The sequence below is a fragment of the Rhinolophus sinicus genome, linkage group LG06 (genome assembly GCF_036562045.2).
Source record: "Rhinolophus sinicus isolate RSC01 linkage group LG06, ASM3656204v1, whole genome shotgun sequence".
NCBI lineage: Eukaryota > Metazoa > Chordata > Mammalia > Chiroptera > Rhinolophidae > Rhinolophus > Rhinolophus sinicus.
Window position 1 is genome coordinate 12,423,248 of NC_133756.1, and position 26,031 is coordinate 12,449,278.

A 26,031-nucleotide genomic window follows, 5' to 3' on the forward strand; every position below is an offset into this window, starting at 1 on the left:
TTACTTTTAGTGAAAACAGATTTATAGACTAAAACTGTGGTCAGAGTAAGACAGATAAGACAGAGGCAGTTTTATGGAGATTTTTTCTTTATTGAGAAACTTAAGACTTGGGTACATCAAATAAAACCAATTTCTGGGGGCGGGGGGAATCAAAACCCACAATAGAAAAAAAAAAAGTTAACACTGTCTGGGTCACAGAACCCAGAATATATTCTTTTAATTGAAAAATTCTAGGTGTTTCATAATTGACCTTTTGATACAAAATGACCTATTAAATTTGCAATTTGTGGTTCTTAGTGTTGAGGTCCATAGGACAAGCAAGGAAGTCTTCAAACCTTGAGCTGAATTCCATGAGGGGTTATTTGGCTTTTGAATCCTGAAAAGAAAAGCACCAATACCAATAATCAAAAGAACCTCACAGATTCCCTGAAACCCCTGGCTGCTAAAAGAAGGTATTGTAGAGCAGGGTTTCTCAACCGCAGTGCTTACTGACACTTTGGCCCAGATAAATTCTTTTGGGGCTGCCCTGTACAGTGTAGAATGTTTAGCGGCATCCCTGGCCTCTACCACTAGATGCCAGTGACGTTCCCAGTTGTGAAAACCTAAAATGTCTCCAGATGTTGGCAAATGTCCTGAGGGGACACCCCTGGTTGAGAACCACTGACTTTGAGGGTAGCTACAGTCTACAAGGACCCACCTTCCACCCTTCCAGGCCATCCTGTACTCAAAAGCCTCTACAGTGTGATGGTTCTCTTCCTTAAATTCCAAACGAAAGGCCAACGGGCCAAGACTATGTCAAGTCAGCCCCAACCTCCATACCAGCTCTGGCCCTTACCATGTGCACTCTTCCCTTGCCTCTGCTCATGTGGTTCTCTCTCCTCCTGGAGGTACCTACCAGTCCTTGTCAGAGGTCCCCTACAGACAAGGACCATGGCGCCCCCAAGTCCAGAAGTCAACTGGAACACACTCTAACTGTAACTGTAGTCAGGTGTGTGTGTTTCTCCCACTTTAACACCCAGGCCTGTGTCCACTGTGTTCCCAGAGCTAAGCAGTGGTTATACACACAGCTGACCTTACCAATCTCAGAACAAACCAGGGAGATGCTCATAGACATTAGGCTGTGGGATCTGATTATGACAACGCCTGTAGATCTATCACTATTCCAGACCAAAAAGGTGATTCTTGAGAAAGTTTGTTCATAACCATCAGGAAAGGATGAAAAGCTATGTAGAACCTCTAACCACATGCTCCTTATTAAGGAAACTGGGGGTTTTTTTGCTCCTTATAGTTTACAATATGTACTCTCTTATCCATATTAACTCATCCAGATGACAGAAAAAACCCAGGACAGCTTGCCCACGTTATCAGGTTAAATGGCAGAAATACAGCTCTCTACATTGTCCCTAATCTTTTAAGAAGATATATTCATGAGTCAAAACCATTGCAGAAAACAAAAATAGCCAAACATACGGTTTTTCCTTGTCTAAGAGGTAGCAGCAGCAACAGCGCCCACCTTCTGGGCAGCTTCTTTCTTGGCATGATGAGCCTGGAGGACCGCCACAGCTTCATCCACCTGTGAGACATCTCCAGGCGGTCAGCGACATCTACGGAGAGCCCTCCCACCCCTCCCTGATACCCAGGCCCAGGGCTGGCTTCTCCTGGTGCTGACTGCTTTCCCAAATACCCCACCACACCACAGCAGCCTCTTCTCTCTGCCGTACCCGGTGTCCAAGGCTACCCATCGTCCTCCCCAATGGAGCGAGCTAAAGTCGTTGGGTCTGGGGACCAACTGGCTCACCTTGGAACGGAGAGACTCAGGGGACTCCAGCATGTGCAGCAGCTCGGAGTTGTCGATCTCCAGCAGCATTCCTGTAATCTTCCCAGCCAGGTTTGAATGCATGGTTTGGATGAGTGGGAACAAACGTTCTCCTGTGGGAAGATACTGAAGTAAAAACCAGGTCGAATCCCAGTAAATGGACACTGGTGTCTATGTCAGTCCCAGGCTCTGGCCTCGCTTCTGCAAGCATGGGAGTCACTCACCCAGCATCTGCTTCTGTTCCTGGGGGGGTGCTGCAGCCAGCATGGAGGCGGTCAGGGGCTCTTGCCCCTGCACGTGGACTGCAGGTTGGGGTGTCTGAAACCAGAAAAGGCAGTGGGTTAGCACCAAGGAAAGGATACTTAACAGTGGTCCAGAGCCTGACCATTCAACATGTGAAAGTCTACTATGTGAAAGAGATGGAAGCAGTTGGCCTCACCGCCAAGGAACTGCAGTCTTGAGCAATAGAGAGAGTGAGGTGAGGAACAGAGTGGTGTGGACATAGAAACACAGCCAACCATAATAAGAACAGCATGCTACTAGAAAGGAAGGGAAATAAAAAAAAGAAAACCTACAATGCTTGGCAAGCGTCTATCAAATGACTTTAATTTATTCAAGGTTACAATGATAATTTATCCAAGGTTACCCAAGAATTAGAAATCTTGTTAATAAATAAGGTATAGTGAACATCTGTCTGTGTAGCCTTTTTCTAAAACTAAGTTTTCCTTTAGGGTGAATTCCCAGTAAAGACTGGGTCAAGGGCTGTGAATATCAAACCATTTATAATTACATCCCAGATCACTGTTATCGTACCTAACGTTCTTATTGTAGCCAACGCTTGCGGACTGTCAACAAGCAATGTCAATGAGTCACAGCCCTAAAAGACCAAAAAACGTTTCACACAGCATCAGGTTCTGGGAAATACCCCACTGAGCGCGGTGCAGGAGGAGGCAGCTCAGGGATCACAAAGCTGAGGGTGGCCCCTCCACGCTCAGTGCTACTAAGCTTTTCCACCACTGGCCGCATCTTGGCTCCAGAGACAGCAGGTTCCAGCTTAGAAAATTTGATATTGGGTCCAACTCCCCCACCGCAACTTTACACCTCTGAAGCAGAACTTTTCTGGAAGACGAGTTCTTCCCTGCCTTAATATACTCATCACCTTGCAGGACAGCTAAGCATCGACTAGGCCAGCGGAGACAGAAGTGAAATGGACGCTCAAAGAACTGAATGAGCACATGTATGTTGTAGAAAGGAGAGCAGCAAGCCCTAGCTGTCCTCTCTGGGGCCTGAGTGAAGTGTTATCAGGAAAAACCCTTCAAGCCCCTTCTCGCCCACTAGAGAGCCCCTCAAGGGCAGAGTGACCACACAGCGCCCTGACACAGAGCAGGCATTTCAACCTGTTACAGGAATCACAGCAAAGCATCTTCTGAACCATGTGGCACTGGGGGAAATCCTTTCAGTGTGCTATGGTGGACTCACCTGCAGAGGCTGGATGGCAGGATGAGGGCTGCGGACACTGGAGGCGTACTTGTAAGGCGCCACGGCCCGAGGAGCAGCGGCAGACACAGGAGCACGAGGTGCTAAGTTCTGTACAGCTGTGGGAACACCTTAGGGAAAGAACAAGTAAAATTAAAGCCCATCAGTCTGGGCAAAGACCCGTCAAATCCCATCTTTCCCCATTCTGTGTGCATCCAATACCACCTCCAGACTGGCAGCTGTCAGTCAGCCCTTGCTGGGCGGCACCAGCCCCACCAAAGTCCATAGCCAAGCGGTCCGGGCACTCAGACCCTACAACAGACCAGCAAATGCACATCAGTGTTGCCAGCAGACGTCCAACTGGCCACGTCCCACGGAAGGAGCAATTCCAAAGCAAGTTCACACAACACATCATACACGGGGCCTCTACTGCTACTTTCAAGGATCAGCCAACAGATAACATATAACTCTTTCCACCTCTCGGAATACAGGACATATTCTGGAAAAAAAAAGTTTCCTCTCTCCCAACTCCACCCAAAAGAACAGGCTGCCTCCGTCATACAGCTAGCAAACATCTGCACTTAGCCTTTTTCACACAAGTCACCGATGAGCAAAGCCTCTTAAAAGTAACCAGCGCTCCTAGAACTAATACTGTCGCCTGCCCCTTACGTACCTATCTAAGCACACGGCTAACATTACAGGACCAGGACTCGAACCTGAGCCCAACAGTGACCGACCCTGGGCAGAGCCCAGTCACGCTGACTCCCTCCTCCCCAGGCCACGCTTCTCAAGGCCAGTTTGCTCACCGACTCTCTGAGTGGTAGTAGGGAGGCCACGAGAGGCCGGAGCATTACCAGTTGGAGCCAGATGGCGAAGAGTTGGACGAGGCCCAGACTGGCGTATAGCACTTGGCATTCCTTGGAAGCCTGGCGAAAAGACAGAATATGCACATCACTGATGAACGCTGTGGACCCGACCTTAGGCAGCACCTCAGAGGGAACAAGGAGAGGCTGGGGAGACCCGGGGAGGTATATGCTCAGTAATCAAACCCCTGCTCCCCACCACCTACCTTGAGGTCTCCCACCTTGCTGCCAGCGGGGATTAGGCCTCATCTGTGCTAACTGGTTAGGTGTGTAATACGGAGGTCTTCCTTGAGCCTGTAAGAAAGAGCACCCAAGCCCTTTTTATTTTAAGGACCTGAGTCCACACTAAAGAAGTATCTCATCTCACCTCACTACCAGGCTGTGGCTAATTATTTGGGTAGAGGCTCTCTTTCCTCAAAAGCTTGGGGGAAGGAAGGTCAGCTAATGGGGATTCTTTTACTGTGTATGACCATGAGTTAAGTCCTTCCTCATTTTACTCTGACTTTCTAGAATTCTGACATCCCAAAGCCCTCTCCCCACTACTGTAGACTACAGGAGCTGCTGTCAGTGGGCAGGCTCTAAAGAGCCATGAACATATAGCAGACCCACCTGTGGAACTGCTGGCACAAAGTAGCCACCAGCTGCAGGCTGGAACTGATTTAAGATGGCATTGGCAGGGAGTGCTCTCATTCCGGCCACCCGCTGCATATACTGGTTGGTCAGGTGAGCCTTTCTCTCTTCCTTCCTCTGGGCCAGGGCGACATACAGTGGCTTGGAGCCCACAATGCGTCCGTTCATCTCAGTGACTGCTTTGGTTGCCTCTTCAGGAGATGAGAAGCAGACAAAGCCAAACCCTTTGCTTCTCCCGTCTTCCAACATTACCTACAAAAGGAGACCAGCTTAAGAAAAAGGTGTTCTATGTTGGGGCAGCTATTAAAACCAGAAAACCTGGGTTCCGCTGCAAGAGTTACCATGTCTAGGAGAGGGGTTCTCAGCCCTGTCCCAGGTTGTACCCTAGACCAATTAAGTCACTGCTCTCTAAAGGTAGGACCTAGGCATTTTCTCTGTTAGATCCCTAAGTGATTCTAAAGTTCCCAAACACTATGATATGGATAATAGTTACGCCAGGAACCCAAAGATGTTTCCTGGTATCTAGCAAAACAGCTATCTTTAGGCACCCACAAAAGATTTGGACAGTGGTATCAAGCAATTTAAATGTAGGACTCACCAAAGACTTTGGGGAACAAAACTTTAGTAAGCTCTTAGCACTGTAGGATATGCTTCTGAAACACCACATGTGGGCAGGAGTTAAAACCAATGACTGCCACCACAATTTCCATGGGAGTAACATAGCTGAAAAATTACCAGCTGGGAGACAGACAGTTGGATTCCAGGCCCAGCTCTGCAACTTCTACGCTCTACAAGCTTAACAAATCACTTATTTGCCGTCTCCAAGTCTCAATGTCCGTGATATACACTAAGGCAAATAACTACAAAGCCACCTGTCTACTGGTTCAGGCAGTCTCTTGCCACATATAGTTAGTGGTTCACAATGGCTCTTTTCCTCACTTCAAAAGGTTATTTATTGCTTTCCCTGGCTACCTCTTCAGAAGCATTGGTAGCAACATAACCATGTGTGCTTGGCACCATTTTGCTTGTGTCTTCTTAGCTCACTGCCTGGACAGCCTGCTGAAGTGGCAGTCACGGAAGTAAAGATGTGTAGCAACCTAACAACGCTCTACCAATGAGGTGGGCCAACGAGGTGTGTGAAAATGGTGCCTGTGAAACTCACAGTAAGTACAACATCCATATCCATCCTCATGGAACCAGCATTCTCTTGCTCAAGGACTCAAATTCCTTGATTTAAAAGGAGGTTCATACTCACCCTGCCAACTCAGTGACTTGGTTATTGAAAAAAATTAAGCAAATGATGCATACGCTAAACATGGGGAAAAAAACTCCCCCCTCCTCGTCCCTCCTTCTTTAAGACCAGGATGGAAGTTCCCATACCAGCTCTAAAATCCTCAAAATACCTTCGTTCAGGGAGAAAGTGTGGCAGAGTTGTAGAGACAGGCCCCAAGACAAATGGAAACCCGTCTGGATTTCCTCTGCTCTTACTGTAGCACCATCTGTCCCCACACCAGCACGAAGCAGCAAAGTATGGGAAAGATTCAGGTGCTCGGGGGTGGGGTGGGGGGGGTGCAGAAGAGGGACTGGGTCACATTCACCCCCACATACCAGTGCCGGGAGATAACGCAGGAACGACCTAGTGAACTGTCACCCTGCAGAGCCTACACTTTGACAGGTAACTGAATGCCAGGGGGAGTCTGCTAGGTTAATGCAGTAGCTACTCTCAGAAATGAACACAGTTCAGATCCTATGCCTTCAATAAAACAAATGCCAATAAACTGCTAAAAGATTACAACTTCTACTTTCAATCCCAGAATCTCAGTATAAAATACCTTAGCACTGGTGATGGATCCGAAAGGAGAAAACTCTTTCCTTAACTTCTCATCATCAATGGTGTCGTCCAAATTCTTAATGTAGAGATTCACCCCCTGCAGCAGAAAGATCCCTGTTAATCGTACTTCTATCCCCCATATATTCCCTCACTGATTCTTAAAGTGTGGTCCTCAGACAAGCAGCATCAGCATCCATCACTGGGTACTTGTTTGAAATGTAAGTTCTCAGGTCAGAATCCAAAGCTAATGAATCAGAAATTCAGGGGCCCAGACACCCACATTCTAACAGGCCGTGCAGGGAATTCTGACACAGGCTCCAAGCTGAGAAACTCCTGCCCCAAGGTTCTTACGCGAGCATCAATGCAGTCACGTGCTCTTATCTTTCCTCATAGCCGCTCTGCTGACCACTCACCCTTGCTGGGCTCTTCTTGCCACCATTCCAAACAAAGGGCTATCATTTAAGTAAAAGGAACCCACGTGACTAAGAACAACGGCTGAGGCTTCTGGAACAGAGTCCCCAAATGAAAAAAAATCTCTTTGGTCTTTGTTCTAGAATTGCTGCTGTTATCTGGTAGGCATAGACTTTTAAGCCTGATGACCTTGGGAGAAACGAGAGGAAGAGCCAGCTGCCAGTCCCCAAAGAGAAAGCTTGCTAAACTGTAAGGGTGCTCTGCCAATATTTCATAGTAAATCTGCTATTGGTGGGCTGGGCCAAGACCACCTCTCTCACCTGATACCGACTAATTCTCTCTTGTTTCAGCTGTTCAAATTTCCGTTTTAATTCGGCCTGCCGTTCCACTTTCTTCTGTGCACGGCCTACAAAAATGACTTTCCCACTTATTTCTTTTCCATTCATCTCTTCTACAGCCTAAAAAAGAAACACGTATCTTTAAAACAAGATGCAGAGGCAGGGACCTTGCTGTGGAAGCCTGTAAATCCTGAATTCTAAGAACTCTTCCCTATAGGGCTAAAAACTGCCTTCACTCCACCTCTGAAGTCAGCTAAGCAAATCCAAACGTCTTCATCAATAAAATAGGGTTAATATTTAAAAGGGTTACTGGACCAGATAATATAGGATAAAAATAGCACAGTTGTGCCTAGCTTGAAAATCTGGCTCTCACTAAATTTCTCAGGTTCTTTTGCGGGTATTAAGTGATGTATGTTACGGTGGCCCTCGCACAATGATTCACCGCCAAGCAGCTGTTGTCCTGTTATCCAATCGACGACTCTCTGGCCCTTAGTTCCCTCACTGAGGAATGGGAACAAACACCTGTCCTGTTTTCAACTTATAAGGCTGAACAGCTAAGGTGACGGGTATGTGCCAAGGGCTTTGAAAACAGTTTAAGTAATACAATTGACATGTGAAACCCCTTAAGAAGGCAATTTCGGAGTACAGTAACTGGGTATCACTACCAGCTACTAAGATAATTCCAGCTCCAGTCTATTTGCTAGCAAGGCCCTGCCCACACTCTGGGGCCACTTCCTACAAATTTTTCCCAACCCTCGTGGTACTCTCACCTTATTGGCATCCTCGTGTTTTTCGTAACTCACGAAGCCAAAGCCTTTGGATTTCCCACTGGGATCTCTCATCACCTTGACACTTAAGGTCTTACCTATTACCAAAGGACAGAACTATTAATAACACCATCTCTGCCACAGCTCAAGGAGAGAAGGCTTCTCTAGGAACCCACTTGAAGCAACCTTTTGCTGAACTCAGATGGACTCTTGAAAGAGGCACCGTGCCTGGCCTTCTAATTTTGACCAAGCTGCTGAGATGGCCTTGGGGCCTGTACGAAGTCGGATGAAGCCAAGAGCCAAGGCTTGGAGTCTATTCTTATCTACCCTGTGACCTTTGTCATGCAAGGTATTTTACTTCTGGGTCTACGTGCCCTCATCTCTTAAGGAAAAACAGATGAATTCCAGGTCTGGTGGACTGTGAAAGGGGACGCATGGGGCAAAGAACCTGACTTACCAAACTGGCTGAACAGCTCTTTCAGATTCTCATCATCCACCTCTTCCCCAAAGTTTTTGATATACACATTGGTGAATTCCTTGGCTTTGGCTCCAAGCTCAGCTTCCCGCTCTTTTCGAGATTTGAATCTGCCCACAAACCTAAAAAGAAACCATGAAAAACAGTATCACCCAGGGAACAAAACATGATTTCCAGGGGCCCAAAGGAATGCAGGTTAAAGGCTGACAGGAGAGGTTAAAACACGAGTCCCCATCCAACCACCGAGAGAGCAAGCTCAGAGACGCCCAACTCCCCACAGAAAGAGAAAGAAGCAGGACTGTCCTGCAGGGACCAGCCCCGGGGCTCCTGGCTCAGACCAGGGCTACTCCTACCACATCACACTGCCTTCGTGAAGGAACCTGATGACCATGTTTTTAAAACGTTCATTTCTGTGCATCTATGTAAATGCATAGAAAAGGTCTGGAAGGATACAAACCAAACTGTTAACAGTGGTTAATCCTAGGAGTGAAACTATTGGAATGAACTGCCTGTAATTTTTTACTGTATTCCTTTTGGTATTGTTTACACTTAATAGGAAAATGTATCCGTACAGTGAAAATATTTAGACTTCTTTCTAGTGATAACTTTGGAAGAACTGACCACGGGGCACTTACACATTACCAACGCAACCCCTGGCCGGTTCAACAACACGAAGGACAGAAATGATTTTTGCCTGTTATAGCCAAGACTTACTGTCCCTTCTCTCCCTGTATGGCTTAGCTAAGATCCCCCTCTCCATTCTACAATAACCACACCAAAGCAACAGGTCTATTATAAACACTTCCTTCTGCAATGGGACAGATTTTTCATTGTAACCAAATTAAGTATTACTGGGGAGCCAGCCTTGTATTAGAAGGCCGCTGGGTCCTAAGTTAGCCAAGTGGAGATGTGAGGACAATTTGGCATCAACCCTAGCAAGTGACCCCATGGACAGACCTGAATCACAGGAAGGCCCAAGGTCACATGGCTAGTACATAGCTCCTGGTCAGTCCAGGGCCCTCTCCACTCTGCTGCTGGCCAAGACCCCTGCTCAGAGTGGGCTCAGAGCTGTCTTCCAGTCAGCCCCAGTTGCCGATGCTCGCAAAACCCAGACGGATGCTTTTAAGGGAGAGGCAGCAGGCAGGCCATGGCTTGGGCAGAAAGCCCACCTTGGCGAGTCAAAAGGGCTGCCACGGCTCGGCAGGGAGACTCACCAGCCCTGGAGTGGAGAGGTAGGAGCAGGCCACACTTGGGCCGAGAAAACCAGTAGCCTCCTTGTGTGTGCCAGTTAATACCGAGGTGGGGCCATGGCTGGCTCATGCGATGGCTGTTGCTCCGGACTGGGACACTCACACTTTGCGGTCATTGAGGAGCATGCCGTTCATCTTCTCGATGGCCTTGTCGGCAGCTTCTTGGGTCTCGAAGTGGACAAAGGCATAACCCTTAGAGCCGTTCTCATCACACACCACCTGTCAAAGACAAGGCAGGCCACTTTAGTGCCACTGGGCAGCTCCCGAGATTTGAGAACCATGTGGTCTCCCACTCAGGGTTCTCCTGTACCTGAGGACTAGCCCACCCATGGTCAAAAGGCAGGAGACCCCAGCAGGAGAAGTTTTTCTAACACTCAGCACAGCACGAGGCACACAGTTATGTTCCATTTACAAATGGCAGCCACTATTAGGTTGCTTCTATTCCAAATGTTTTCTTATTAAAAAACATTGAGAGATCTGGGTGCAAAACCACAGTGCTGCTGAAAGACAAACCATCTTCCAAGCCCACAATAGAATTTCAGCCTAGTGTGCAGTCAGACATGTAAACCACCACCACACAACTTGTACAAAATTCTCCACAGGAACAGGTGCATGGAGAATGAAAAGAGCGAATTTATGCTTCTAAAACGACTATATACAGCTTCCTGGAAACCAGAGGCACAGCTCTAGTCCTCCCCTCCCCAACCCCAACAGAAACCTTTTGATGCTTTCCAAAGTTAGAAGACAGGAAGGATATTTCAGGCAGAGGGAGAAACAAAGACACAAAAGCATCTGCTGGTTATGCTCGATTGTGGCACAAGATTATCTATGGGGAACTTTTAACTTTCAGAGCCATTTCTAGCATTTTGAAAATTACCATACCCTGTCACCCAATTCCAAGGCAGTTCCCCATTTAGTATTTATATTGTTTTCAGGATGCAGTAATTACTCTGCTGAAATCATTTAATCAATGTTTACCTTACAGGACAGAATGTTTCCAAAAGCAGAGAAAGTATCATAAAGTGCCTTGTTATCTATAGATTTGTCCAGGTTCTTGATGAAGACATTTCCCACACCAGATTTTCTCAAAGAGGGATCCCTCTGAGACCACATGATGCGTATTGGCTTTCCCTTAATTACATCAAAGTTCATGGTATCCAAGGCCCGTTCAGCTGCAAGAGAAATACATTTCAGTCAAGGATTCACCTCACATGACTGCCACCATCCCAAGAATAGATAACTCCAGGACTTTTCAAGGCAATCACTCTAATAAAAGGCAACTCTTAAAATTAAAGGGCATCAGATTCCTCTGGCCTGTGTTGCTACTGAGGGTAGAATAAGTTCTAGCCAACTACTCTACTTTGTGGCAGAAGTCTCAACCCCTCTGGGTCTGCACCCTTGTGGGGTAAGGGGGCTAGGCAAGATCATCTAAATGGCCTATGGCACCAGGATCAAATGATAATACAGTGGTGGGGTACCCCCAAGTAGATGCCTGAACCCCAGAATAGTACCAAACCCTATATGTATTATGCTTTTTCTTATACATGCATACCTATGGATAAAACTTAATTTATAAATAAACACGGTAAGAGATTAACAATTATCACAATATACTATAATAAAAGTTGTAAGAATGCGGTCTTTCTGTCTCAAAATATCTTACTGTACTGTACTCACCTTTTCACTTAAAGAAAGTACTTTACGATTCTCTTTAGCATATCTGAATTGCCAGCATCACTACTCCTGGGCTTTGGGGCCATTATTACATAAAATAAGGGTGACTTGAACACAAGCACTGCGATCTGATAACGGAGATGGCAACAAAGTGACTAACGGGCAGGTAGTATATAGAGCATGGATATGCCGGACAAAGGATGACTCGTCCAGAGCAGGATGGCACGAGATCTCATCACGCTACTCAGAATGACACACAATTTTCAACTATGAATTGTTCATTTCTGGAATTTTCCATTTATATATTCGGACCACAGTTGATCATGGGTAACTGAAACCGCAGAAAGCGAAACAGCAAATAAGTAGGGACCACAGTACTTCATATTTGACTAAGCTTTTTTAAATCATTTATAAGACACCACAGCCTACCACTCACTGTGACACAAGTGGGACAGGTGAAATTATCCATTTTATAAAAGGAACAAACTTTTGTTCAGAGTGGCTAAGCGGTAGAGCTAACTGGTGATTAAGAAACTAGTATCAGAATTTCTGGTTCTTTTTCAGTAAGGTATTGTATCAAAGTCATCCACTATCATTTCGTCTACACTCTGTCTGAGACAAATGACAAAACAAACCCTGTGAGCAACTGATTGGGGAAAATGTGCTATCCCTCAATTCAGCCTAGTTTCTTATATTTTCAATTTCTGACAACAGAAATTGATTCAGACAAAAAAGCCTCACTCACCAAATGATAAATACTAATGGTGACACGTGGAAATGTTCTTTGAATTAACAGACAAGGAAAAAACTGCAACAACACCCTTCTGCCTAAGTAGACAGTGCAGGTAGGCCCTGTACCTGGTGGTTTCCAGGCCTTCTGAACCCTTAATCTGAGTTCTATAGAATTCCAGGACTTCAAATACCATGGTGCCCAACCAAGTTCTCCATTCAGGCCCTTGGCTCCTTAGCTCCCCAACCAAATCCATGTGTGCACCATGGAGACCATTTAAAGGACGAGAAGCTAAAATATATCATCACCGACTGGATGGCTCAGCTAGTTAGAGCGCACGCGAGCTCTTAACAAGGTTGCTGGTTCAATTCCCACATGGGATGGTGGGCTGCGCTCCCTACAACTAAGATTGAGAACAGCAAATGGACTTGGAACTGAGCTGCGCCCTCCACGACTAGATTGAAGGACAATGACTTGGAGCTGATGGGCCCTGGAGAAGTGCACTGTTCCCCAATATCCCTCCCCTGTCAAAAAAATATTTAAAAAGGAAAAAAATAAAATAAAACGTATCATCACCTGCCGGCAGGAACACTTCTCTTCACTGGTAGTAACAAGTCCCAGAGCTGGTGGTCACTTTCCCTGACTTATGCAATGTATCTCCCAGAATGTCCTCAATGAAGGGATGGAGGGAGGTCCCTGCTTCAAGGCACCATCTCACTTAGGGACAAAACTGCCCCTCCACAAGCTTAGCTGCCCAGTCAGCCAAGGGAGTATCCCCTTTTCACTTGGTTCCAACCACCTTTCCCACCTTCCTCAGGTGGGTTCCTCAGTGTGGGAGGGGAGGAAGTCAGGAAAAGTCCAGGCACAGAAGAGTTTGCTTGTAATGGCCAGTTGAGATCGAAAGCCTTGGACCCCAAAGGGTGTTTCATTAATTAGTAGCAAAGGAACCCATTTCAACACATCTCCTCTTCTATTTCCAGTGCTGCAGAAGGCAAGTCGGCTTAGTCTGACAAATCCGGCAGCACTTATTTATAGCAGGGAGAGGTCCTGCAGAGGTATGTGTTGGCAGACACACTGACCAATGGCCTCTGCTATTATTGCTAAGTGACAAGACTTTTGTTCAGAAGAGTCAAGAAGGCAGGCTACTCCCCCCGAAAAAGGCTACACTCAGCTACCTTCTTCATACCCTGTGGCCAGATACAAGTCAGCTCAGAGCACACTACATTAATGGGAGCAGTACCTCATGTCTCTCAACAAGTCCAATTCTCTGGTCTCAGCTGCATCCTGGGCAAGTGACATTCTGTGCGCTTCGTGGTGAACCAAGTATGGACAAAAATAGGGACCTGGAGATCCTTTGCCACAGAATGGCTTGTTTCTCGTAGTGATCTCTACAGTTGTTCCTTTTTAATCTGGAGTCACGTGCAGCCCGATTAGGTTTCCTCCGGCCTCACCCCTGCCATGCCTGTGGCACGCATACCTCGCCACTCCAAGCGAAGGCCTAACCTGGGCTCGTGGAGCACCGCACAGGCAGCCCCAGCTTCGCCTCCAACCTTCTGCAGCTCCTTTTCCTTCTTAAGAGTCCTATTCTCTTCAGATGGGATGAAGTAAAAGTGTTCTGACAAGTAGAAAGCACTGTTCACAGGTGAGGCAATAATCCCTACCAGCCCAGTGGATCTCCAAGCCTCGGTTCTTACCTAGAGGCCATTCTCCACAGCTGAAGGCTTCGTCCAGAGTGAAGAACTCCCACCCCAGTGGCAAACACCCAGACCTGGGAGCTGGTCTGGCACGTGCTCCTCTTGTGCTAACACAAGTGCCTGCTGAAGTTTAATGCACAGAATTGCTCCCCTGCTTCCTACCTCCCCGAAAGATCCCTTATCAGCACAAAATCACACAGACTCTCAGTCCAGGGTAAAGGCAGGGGAGGGGGCAGCAGTTCAGCGACCTAAAATTTTTGCAGGAATTGTTTCCATCGCCCTGCCTTTCTGGCAGGCCTGTGTGGGACATGAGCCCATGCCCACCGACCAGCCGAGGGTCTCCAACAGCCCAGCTCCACTGAAGCAGGATCACACACACCATGGAACACAGTGACTTCCCTCTGAAGCCGTTTTTACAGTCTCCTTGGATTCCAACCCCACTGCCACCACCGATTAGCCCAAGGTCACCCAGTTAGCAAGTGGTAGAAGACTGAAACTGGTCATCTGATGCCAGGATCCCGTGTTCTCAACTCCTGCATCCTATTCCCCACTACGGCTTCTGTGGCAACGTGCTGTCGTGATGCCCCTTCCACGAGGGTAGGGACCTGCCTAGAGGATGACTCCTGAGGCCCCGTGGGATCCTGTGAATCTGTAGACAAGGCTTCTACTCACCGTCAGCTGGCTGCTGGAAGTTGACGTAGGCATAACCCAGGGAGCGGCGGGTGATCATATCGCGGCAGACCCGGATGGACAGCACAGGCCCCGCAGGACTGAACTTTTCATACAGCATGGCCTCGGTGACGTCCGAGTGCAGGTCACCCACGTACAGGGAGGCCATGGGGTAGCTGCTGGCTGCAGCGTTCATTTCCCCAGCCCCCACCACCCCGAGCCCCGCCAGGAGGACTTCTTATAAGGACCACACAGGACAAAAGGGGCTCTTCTTGGAGCCGGGGCCCGCGCCGCGGCTCACAGGTGGCAGAGTGAAGCTGAGAGAAGCTGGAGGAGGCGCAGGGACAGAGGAGCGGGCCGAGGAGTTCAGGGACGGCTCGTTCGAGACTGCAAGACCGCAGACAAAAGGTTCTCAAAAACAATATGGCCCTCCCGGGGAGTTTGTGATTTTCAGCTGTCCTGGTCGGTGGCTCCAAATTTCCAAAAAAAAAGAAAAAAAAATTTTAAATGGGGACTCCCCTCCAAATTATAAAAATTCTTCAAGAGGCAACCAAACGGTGCCCACGCGGCCTCCGGGACACGCGTTTCTCTATAAATATAGGCCTCGGGCTCCTGGCGGTTTAAGATTACAGCAGCCAAGGGACGAGGGAAACAAAATATTTGTCGGTGCCGACTCGGCGAGCCCCGGGGGCTGAGCGCGCAGCCGCCTCCACGCCGGGCCGCGAAGGGCAGCGCGGACACGTGGTGCACGGGGAGGCCGGCGCGCTGGGGGCGGGGGCGCGGGGCTGCCACGCGGCGCGGACCGGCGGCTACAGCAGAGGCGCGTGGACGCGGGCGGCTCACCACCGGACGGACGGACACCCAGGTGTGGCGGTGGGGGCGGCGGACGCGGGCAGGCCGGAAGCGTGCAAAAGTGACTTCCCCGCGGGTTCTCCGAGAATGATTCGCTTTCTCTTTTTTTTTTTCAGGTTTTAAAGCGTTTTCGGGTTTTTTTTTATCTTTTTCTCTTTTTTTCTTCAGGCTGCTGAGCCCGAAAGCGGCCGAAGCTGCGGCGACCCGGGGCGGAGAGAGGCGGCTGGGGGAGCCACCGCTCCATTTATACCCGCCCGCCCCGGGCGCTGCTGGTCGAAGGGCGCCTGGCGACCTGGGCGCAGTTGTGCCCGCCCACTCGGCCCGGGGGCCCGAGGCGGGGCGGCCACATGAGAGAGACCCGGTGTGGCCGCGCTGCGCTACAGCGACCCCTGGTGCGCGGAGGACCGCTCGGGGGCCTGTGCCAGACCCAAGGGCAGCTGGCCACACTAGATTGTAAACCGCCCGCCCCTCTGGGAATAGAACCTGTAGACAGTTTAACCCACCAGCACGCATAATGTTCATAAACAATGTGTTCCTTAATTGTAAAATAAAGATGACAAAATAAACTATAATTATATACCGTGTTTTCCCGAAAATAAGACCTAACCGGAAAATCAGCCCTAGCATGATTTTTCAGGATGACATTCCCTGAACATAAGCCCTAATGCGTCTTTTGGAGCAAAAATTAACATAAGATCCGGTCTTATTTTTGGAGAAACACAGTAATAGATGTTCTAATATGTAAATGTTTGGGCCCCAAAAAAGGAGAAGACATTCTGAAGTTTTCAGGGTACTGGAATCAAAAGGTAAGACAGCTACAAATGCAGTAGTATCTATGGCTGATGGGATTTTTCTGGAAAGATGAACAAAGTTTGGTAAAGCTTCATAAAACAAAATACAATCATCCCTTTATTTAGATGGCAGTGGCGTTTCTGGAAAGTTAGTTGACGTTTAAGGGTGCAAAAATACTTTCTATTTCTTTGTAAAAGGGAGTTAGTGTCTAGGCTCTGCGGGGGAGAAAGAAACTTTATTTCAGCTAGTCTAATAATTAAATTGACATGAGACAGATTAACAAAAGTAAATAAACTTAATTATATATGTATGTATAGAAACCTCACATACATGGAGTCTCAGACACACCCCGCCCAACATACATGAGAGATTCAGAGACAGAAAGTTAAAATGAGGTATATATGACATTCTGAGCTAAGGATGAGGTAAAGTGCCTTGGGGCTTCAGAGGGGAAGAGGGTCATTCGCAGGACAATAAAAAGAGCAGATGTTCGGTAATTAAATGTTTTCCTACCTTATAGATAGGTCGTAAAAAGTTATTTCTGGTAATAACTCTTATTATGGGCAAGACCCCCAATTTAAATTCTTTAAGGAAAGGGGTAAAAGTTTCTCATGAGCCCGCAGGGTCTCAATTGCCTTCAGCTGAAAATAGTTCACATGTCACAGTGGCATATCTTAGAGAAGCCTGTTCTGAACAACTTTAGTCCTGCCTTTGAAATTTCCTGATAAGTTTCACATTCCAGAAATTAGGTTTGATAGATTGTTCCATATCTCACTAAACCAGTCTCAGTCTTGAGAATAGGTTAGTTCAGTTAAACAGTTGTGTCTCATTTCCCGAGGCAGTGATGCAAGTGTGCTCCCAAAACTAGGCCTATGGCAAAAGCAATCAGGTATTTAATAAGAGGCATCTCTATGTAAACAAAAGAAAAACAATGGTCAATGCTTGGAACAGACTATAATCCCAGTTCCTGAGTTCTCCAGGCAACCAGTCAAGATTTCTAGATGTCTGGCTCAAAGCATCTTCAGATGAGAGTGAGGGCAAGCAGTGATAATCTGATAGATTTTCCTGGTCTACAGTTTGAATGTCTAGGGTGATCTTTCTGTACCAGGCATGAGATTGTCCATATATGAGCTGTTGTGATTTCTCTGAAGTTTATTTCAAGTTGTCCAATTTTAGCTGACATGGCTTTGGGAAAACAGCAGTTTTAGTTCCCAATGATTTCAAGTTAGAAGGGTGGCAGAAAAATTGGAAACATTAGTTTGCAGAGTCATAGCCAGATATTGGAGGAAACTAGAAGAATTCAGCATCCAGTGCAGGTAGAAAAACATCTCAGAAGACAACGAACAGCACTAGAATCTAATATTAACAAAGATGTATTACTGAAACATAACTTTTCTCTCTAAAATCACCACCATTTTTATCAAAGATAGTCAATTTAAGACTAATTTGTTTGCAAAATAAGTCTAGTTTCAATAAACTTGGCCTGTTATTTGTATAAATACAAGAATAGCAGTTGATCATAGAGGCTCTTTTAAACCTGCTTTGCTAGAATTTTTCATAAAGATTCTACAGCTTGAACTTTAAAAATATTCTCAAGGCCAGAAGAGCCAAGCCAACGACTTGTCATTAGACTTCACCTGCAATACTTTTAGATTTGGGTTAATTCCTCTCTCTCTCAATGTTCTCAAAATATCTTGAGGTTCCTACACCTTCCAGTAAGGTGCTGGGAACCCTATAAGCAAGAGACCAGGCCAGCTGGTATTTCTGAGGGTTTTATTGGCTTCCGTAAGGGAATCTTCAATCCTTCAAGCTGTCTGGTGATATCTGAGTCTATGCATGTCACTCCCAAATACAACATTTCTGCCAAAGCTTTGGTAATCTATCCGGTTTCCGATTGTGTCTTGTTACAAGGAGAACAAATTTGTATTGAATTTATACAAATAATACTGCCATGAAAACAAGAATACTCACTGAAGCTTTCTGAATTCTTGAGGGATCAAGCAGGGAGAAAAAAGTAAATGTTTCAATTCTGCTTACAAAGGTATAACTCACCAAATTACTGTAAGTAATAGTTTAAGAGGAAAGGTTTCCTTATATCTGAAAGAACAAAAAAAATTAAAATGCCAACAATGTTTCAAACAAAAAGTCATAAAAATTGTAATCATCCTCATCAGTTCATTCAATTCTGTGTAATTAAGACCTGTTCTGCTTGAATCCAATTGGTCCATTAGTTTTCTGGACCTTGCCTGATGATTGAGGGTGATAGGGTCAGTGATAATTCCAAGAAGTTTGCAAGGCTTTCTGTCAAGGCTTGTATGCTTTGCTCAGTGAAGTGGGTGCCTTGATCCCTGGAGACTGTGGCAGCTATACCCTGAGTGGGAAAGACCTTTTCTAACAGTTTCTTTGCCACTGTGAGAACTCCAGCCGTGTGGCAGGGGAAACCTTCAGTGCATCTGGAAAACATATATACAACAAGAATAACATATTGATAACCCAAACTTAAATGGCAGTTGAGTGAAGTCCAGCTTAAATGCACTACGATGGATGGAAAAAAACAAAAAAGGGGTTTGCCAGGGAGCCTGGAAGAACCAAGCAGCCGTTCTGGGTCTCCCGCAGCCCTGACTATTCATTTAACTTACAGCCATTGTGTGCCCTTCTTAGTTTCTGTGATTCAGGAGCAGACTGTTGTCAAAGTACATGGGCATCGAGATGGCAAAAGTCTGTCACTGAGGGGTCATTTTTGCAGAAGCAGAATAGACTTCATCCACGTGTGCCTCAATCTATATAGATTTTATTGCCCCTTCCTTTGCATGAAGGTCAGCTATGGAATTTTAAATACAGAAGATTAGCTCTTACTATTGAGAAGATTCAGTTTTCTTAAGTAGTCAAAGATCTGATTAAGACAATATGAAATACAGCAAGTTTTCTTTATTATTATTTTATTGGGGAAGGGGAACAGGACTTTATTGGGGAACAGTGTGTACTTCCAGGACTTTCTTCCAAGTCAAGTTGTCCTTTCAATCTCAGTTGTGGAGGGTGCCATTCAGCTTCAAGTTGTTGTCCTTTCAGTCTTAGTTGTGGAGGGCGCAGCTCAGCTCCAGGTCCAGTTGCCGTTGCTAGTTGCAGGGGGCGCAGCCCACCATCCCTTGCTGGAGTTGAGGAATTGAACTGGCAACCTGTGGTTGAGAGGACGCGCTCCAACCAACTGAGCCATCCGGGAGCTCAGCGGCAGCTCAGCTCAAGGTGCTGTGTTCAATTTTAGTTACAGCAAGTTATTTTGATAAAACACAAAATCTTTCTTTTCTTGGCAGAAAACTTTTCACAGTATCTTATCAGGAATAGGTCAATAAACCAAGAAAACTTTGTTCTTTTACCAGATGAAACAATATTAAGTTTTAGCACACTACTGATATTAAAGCTTAAAAAAAAAACCAAAAAAAAAACACCTTCTAACAAATCCATGCAATCTTATTCAGCTTGATCACACATAAAATTTCTCAAGATTTCTTTTCACAAAACTTCTACAGTTTCCTTGTTCCTTTGAGTTTGTCTCTTGTTCTCTTACCCATTCAGAAACAACTAGTTTATTTTAGGACAAACCATTTTCCTTTAATTCCCTCAAAAATGTATTTTGATACCTATACCTTCTATTACTGAAAACATATATTATTTCCTTCCATGTTAATTAGAATTGTTAACCCTTAGAAACATTCATTTCTAGTGAAAACTAATAAGTAATTATAAATTACTTGTTGCACCAGTATTCTTTAGATTAATAAATTTATAAATACATTCCATAATTTCTAGAAATGCATGCTTTTTTGTAGTACAATCTTTCAGTGAGATATAAGACATATTTACTAACAGACCCAAATTTCTTTAGTTCCTCTGTAATAGGAAGCCAAAAGTAGATAGAACTATGTTCAGTAATTAATGTTTCACAATTTTGTCTAATTTGGAAATGATCAGGATATTCAATGAATTTCCATCAGATAATTTAATTTAGCAAAACTTTAAAGTTTTAATTTACCAAAGAGATTTAGGAAACCATTTTAAGTGCACATAAAATGTGCACAATAATTATTGCTCAAGAGTTCACCTAAAAAAACTTTTATTCTATTTACATCTACTGAATTTAATTTTTCTTAATTATGTTTAGATTACTTGTGAAAAGTTCTTCATACCGAGTTATTTTTCTTGCTGACAAATTTTGCAAAAGTTACAACATGAATCCCCAGTCTATTTGACTGACTGCCAAATGCACGCCAATACGTGACATTCCGGATGGCAGAGAACAAAGAGGAGGTCAAAACCATGCTCTCAAAACAGAACAAGACAAACGACATAGCACACACAACAGTGCCCATTTCTGGGATAAAAGGATCAATAAAACCCAAAAAGTACTCATACCAAATAACCAGAAGTCGGTCTTAGATGAAACATATTAAAATAAGACTGGGTCTTATATTAATTTTTGCTCCAAAAGACGCTATAGAGCTGATGGTCCGGCTAAGTCTTATTTTCAGGGAAACGCGGTAAATTTACAAAAGGAAAAATAAAAGGACTCTCACCACTGCTTCCACTGAACTCTGTAGGTAGAGACCCAGGAGTCCAACTTGGTAAGAATTTTTACCTTTCTTTGCCAGCTCATGTTACGGGTCCCAGGATCTTTCTACTGTAGCAGTTCAGGGTAAGCAGTGCCCAGCCAGTGAGGTATCATGCTCACAGCACCACCTCGGGGGGAGGAAGAAACTTTCCTCTACCTTTGTACGTTCTCTCAGCTGGTCTAATAATCAAATCAACATGACACAGATTAACAAGAGACAAATTTAATTATATATGTACACATGGAAACCTCAGAGGTTCAGAGCCAGAAAGGGAAAATGAGGTATAAGTGACATTCTGAGCTAAGGATGACATAAGGCACCTGGGGCTTCAGACGGGAGCAAGGTCATTAGCAGGATGATAAGAAGAGCAGATGTTCAGTAATGAGAAGTTTGCCCTGCCCTATAGATAGGTTATAAAAAGTTATTTCTGGTGATAAGTCTTATTATGGGCAAAGCGCCTAATTTGAGTTATTTAAGGGAGGGGATAAAAGTTTTTGTGAGCCCACAGCCTTGATTGCCTTCAGCTCAAAATAATTCATGTGCCAACCATAGTGGCTTGGGGAGTCCTGTTCTGAACACCTTCAACCACCATTTTGTCTTCTTGTCTTCAAGGCTCTTATTACTACTACCTGAAATTATGTTATTTATACATGTGTTTGTCTGCTTGGTGGCTGTCTTTTCTCTATTATATCTAAGCTTCATGAGAGGAGGAACCTAGAAACAATACACTTGATGTGGCATTCCTAAGAGCTAGAATATTGCCTAACACGGCACATACTAAATGTTCAATAAATGCTTGTTAAATAAGCAAATGAATACTAGGCACCCATGAGCAGAGCCCACACAGTCCCAATCCTCATGCAGCTGACTCTAGCAGGGTAGCTTGCTACCTCTCTGACCTTGAACAAGCTAGCTCACATTTCTGACTGCCAGATTTCCAATCTGTAAGTAAACTGATCAAGGGACTCATTTAGTAGGGTTACTGTGAGAACAAGCTAATACACCCAAGTACGCGTGAATTGTTTGTGTAAATGTTAATTGTCATTATTATTAAGCTACATTTGCACTAGAGAGAAGAGTTACCTAAGGGAATGCAGGAAGAACAGCATGTGTAAAGGCCCTGGGCAGGGAGTGCGCTGGAGCAGAGAGCCCAGCCTGCAAGACAGACCGTGGGGCTGTGGGAGGTGGAAAAGATAGCCAGCTCTTGGAGACTTGACACAGTTTGGACTTTATCCTGAGATCAAAGGGCAGAGCTGAAGGATTTTAAGAGAGAAGTGCTTTGGCTCAAATTACATTAAAAACAAAAACAAAAACAAAAACAACAACCCTCTGGCTGCAAAATGAAAAAGGCTTAGAGAGTGGGTACAAAGAGACCTGAGAGGTGACGGCCACTAAGGCGGTGACCGTGAGTATGGAGGAAGTGGCTTGATTTTTAAAAATTTAGTGTAATTTGTGATTGATTGGATATGGGAAGTGAGACAGTAGGAGTCAAAGTGGTTACCACATTTCTGAGAAATAAAAAACAATTAGATTTCCCACATCAAAAACAAGGTTATCCTTTACCGTGTTTCCCCCAAAATAAGACCTAGCTGAACAATCAGCTCTACTGCGTCTTTTGGAGCAAAAATTAATGTAAGACCCTGTATTATATTATATATTATATTATAAGTCCCAGTCTTACAGTGAAATAAGACCGGGTTTTATATTAATTTTTTCTCCAAAAGATGCAATAGAGCTGATTGTCTGGCTAGGTCTTATTTTCGGGAAAACACAGTAGTCTTAGAAGGGAGACATATGCAAAGCCACCAAAGGAGCCACCTGGACTCCAGGCCTGCAAAATCCAACAAGCTTGATCAGGACTAAAGGTGGGGTGGGAAGAAGCTGACAAATTGCCAGGCCAGTGGTCTGGAAGGAGGCCTGAGCACATCAGTACAAATCCGTCTTTGCTGGGGATGGAATGGGTGCAATTTTTTGTTTCACTGGGGGTGGAACCTACTCTCTGTGGGTCTGTATTTGATGAATGGTATGACATGTCAAGAGAAAGAATGTGTCCAGGGTTGGGAAGAGGAAGAAGGAAAACCTTCAAAGTAATGAGCTGCCTGCAGGTGACAATCTCTCTAGCTAAGGATTTTGCAGTATAGCAGAAATGTAAAAGCTTTGCCTTCCAGATTCATTTGCCATTCAACACACTTTATGTGGCATTCCTAAGAGCCAGGCTCTCTCTGTTCTGGGTAGTGCTGGGACAGAACTGTGAACTAAACATTCACAGAACAACCTGTTCTTATTGGGGAGAGAGATAAGAAGAAAGCTGTGTGTGTGTGTGTGTGTGTGTGTGTGTGTGTGTGTGTGTGTGAAACTTGTGAAAGTGCTTTGAATCTAGAGATGTTTTGAATGTAAAAGCAGGGGAAACCCAGCCCCATCCTCCCAGCAGGAGGCCAATTCCACCCACAAAAGCTCTATTTCCCATAAGCAACAATTGCTCTGCCCCTCAGGAAGAAAGACCTGTTCTTTGTCCACAGACAGGATCTTTGAGATCTTAGCAGTATGGTCCAGGCACCAAGACAGGCTGCAAACTTTGGATAGCAGTCATCACGTCTCTGGGTCTCCCCCATCTATATGACGGGCTCAGTAAGGCCTTTGAGGAAGAGGGGCCCAGTAACTGCCCACTAAGGAGAAAAGGTTCTTCCCTCTCTGTCCTTCCAACATTGAGAGCTGTAAATCTGCCTGACCCTTTGCTGGCCTTTACAGTTATTTAGAAAATGCTAAGAATAATCCAACATTTGATGAGCACCTACTATGTGTCCCACATAATTTTGAGACCTCAAACCAGTACTGAACATGTATGTGACATAACCAAAGACCAGGGTAGTAAAAGCTGGAACTGACCTAAGAAAAACCCATCATGTGTAGAGGTCAAGAATATAAAGGAGGAGACTCATAATTGCTGTCTTCCAGTTCAGAGCCCCAGGCTTGATGGTGGCTACAAGGATGGACAAGACATTGTCCTTTCCCTGGATCTGGTCACAATCTAGTGGGAATGACTGACTTCCGGATCGATTATTATTACAGCCCAATGCCTACAGACTTAGGTGCCAGAAATAGGAGCCCTAGGAATTAAGGTAGCAATCATCTGTACCAAGGGTGAGGATCAAAAACAGCTTCTTGGAGGAGGTGGCAATGACGCTGGACCTTTCAAAGGAGAAAGTGTTTTGGAAGGTAGAAATGGAATGGAGGCAGGGAAAGCATTCTACAAACGGAAGTCCAGAGATAGACAAGCAGTTTCTTAGCTTGGGTTAAGTCATTTCACACACCTAGAAAGAGCCCCAAATTCCGTGCTCTTCTGGTGGAAGTCATCTGCACCCCCCAGTGTCACCAGGGAGCTTCTTAGCAATGCAGCACCTCAGGGCCACCCCTTGCCTACAGAAGTACGTAGAATCTGCATTTTATGAAGAGCCCCAATAAAACTTGAGAAACTCCGTTCTAGTGTGTCCTGCTGACTACCCGCTCTGCCCTGCCCTGGCCCCAGGTAATTGTGATGTTCATACAAGACAATATTATTGAGCAATTTTTTAAAAAGTGCGATATATGCTACAATGAACCTTGAAAACATCATGTTAAGTAAAAAGAAGCCAGTTACAATAGATAGCATAGTGTAGGATTCTATTTACATGAAATATTCAGAAGAGGCAAATCCATAGAAATAGAAAGTAAATTAGTGATTCCTAGGGCTGGGGGTGAGAGTAGACTGGAAGGAAATGGGGGACTAACAGCTACTGGATAGAGGGTTTCATTTTGGAGTGATAACAATGTTCTAAAATGGATTGTGATGATGGTTGTACAACTCTGTGAACATACTAAAAGCCATTGAGTTGTACACTATAAACAGGTGAATTGTATGGTTTGTGAATTACATCTCAGTGAAGCTGGCATATACATATATATCTGTCTGTCTCAAAGAATTGTTGTGAGCACTCAATAAAACCACGAGTAAAGTGTTGGCTCTGCAAGAGTAGCCACCAGATACAGACCCTGCCCTCAAGCAGCTCACAGTCCAGTGAAGGAAATAACACAGGCATAAGAGAGAAAACAAAATCCAAGAATGAATGAGCAGTGATCTCTGAATGAGGTACAGATAACATGTTGGGCATAGCATATGAGAGAGAAATAACCTGCCTATCCATCCATCCATCCATCCATCCATCCATCCATCCATCCACCCACCCACCCACCCATCCAATAATTACTTGACAATTATTATATGCTAGACATGGGGAGCAGAGATGAATAGCATAAGAGGAAGGCATGCAAACAAATAAGTTCCATCAGAGCATGATAAATGCCTTGGAGAGAACCAGGAAGAGTAATTAACTAACTGAAAACACGAGAAAAGGGCTCTCCAAAGAGCATTTCTCTTTTTTCCTGGTATAACTTACTTTTCCTTTCAAACTAAAAAGCAATGCTTGCTTATTGAAATAAGCCAAAGTCTAAGGAAGAGAATAAAGATGAAGGTAAATTTCTCCCTTACCCCCTGGAATCCCTGTGACCTTACAGATGTGTATCTACTTAGCATTGTGTGATATGGGACCTGGCATGCACTCAGGTCAACCCAACTTGTTCCTGCTAATACTCTTGTCAATAAGTGAACCATAATTCACTCAACCATTCTCTCCTGGTAGACATTCACATTGTTTCCAGGTTGGGGCCATGACAAAATATTGCCACAAACATCTTGACCTTAATTACCAGGGTTTTTATTTTGACTGGATAGATTTTTAAAAGTGGGTCAATGAGTACATGTATTTCAAATTTTAAGAGGCACTACCAGGAGTTTTCCAAAAGTTTGTTGTAATTCAGTATCCCAAGAGAAATATATAAAAAGGCCCATTTTTTTCTACTGTGCCAGCTCTGAATGTTATCAATTTTAAACATTTTCCTTCATCTGATAGGTGAAAACTGGTATCTCTTTGTTGTGTTGATATTCTGTTAGGGTGATTGCCTTTTCATATGTTCATTGGCCATTTCCATTTCTTCATCTGTGCGTTGCCTGAGCTTGGCTTTGGAAGAACAGGCATTTACCAAGCAAATGTGACCCTTAGTATAATAGAAGACATTCCGTGATAAGACTCTGCAAATAACCCTGAGTAGGAAATCTCTTA

General features: G+C 45.1%; 1 protein-coding gene and 1 non-coding gene across 12 annotated transcripts; both read right to left on the reverse strand.

Moving 5' to 3' along the window:
• Positions 1 to 66: 66 nt before the first annotated feature.
• PABPC4 (poly(A) binding protein cytoplasmic 4) lies at positions 67 to 15,807 on the reverse strand. 11 transcript variants are annotated; one of them, XM_074334460.1, is made up of 16 exons: positions 14,628 to 15,807; positions 10,836 to 11,029; positions 9,961 to 10,076; positions 8,590 to 8,729; positions 8,136 to 8,230; positions 7,348 to 7,485; positions 6,618 to 6,713; positions 4,765 to 5,037; positions 4,377 to 4,449; positions 4,147 to 4,218; positions 3,518 to 3,604; positions 3,296 to 3,423; positions 2,041 to 2,134; positions 1,799 to 1,929; positions 1,471 to 1,573; positions 67 to 376 (listed from the first exon to the last, which is right to left on the reverse strand). In XM_074334460.1, the coding sequence occupies exons 1-15, from the start codon at positions 14,818 to 14,820 to the stop codon at positions 1,484 to 1,486; spliced, it is 1,920 nt and encodes a 639-aa protein (XP_074190561.1). In that variant the 5' UTR covers positions 14,821 to 15,807; the 3' UTR covers positions 67 to 376; positions 1,471 to 1,483. The 11 variants fall into 11 exon arrangements, with proteins under 11 accessions (XP_074190561.1, XP_074190560.1, XP_019574344.1 ...); XM_074334459.1 differs by having other exon boundaries at positions 1,514 to 1,573; positions 4,099 to 4,218; XM_019718785.2 differs by having other exon boundaries at positions 4,099 to 4,218.
• On the reverse strand, positions 6,204 to 6,334 carry LOC141572578 (small nucleolar RNA SNORA55). The gene has a single exon (XR_012497902.1). It is a non-coding gene; the product is annotated as a small nucleolar RNA SNORA55 (small nucleolar RNA).
• Positions 15,808 to 26,031: the final 10,224 nt, after the last annotated feature.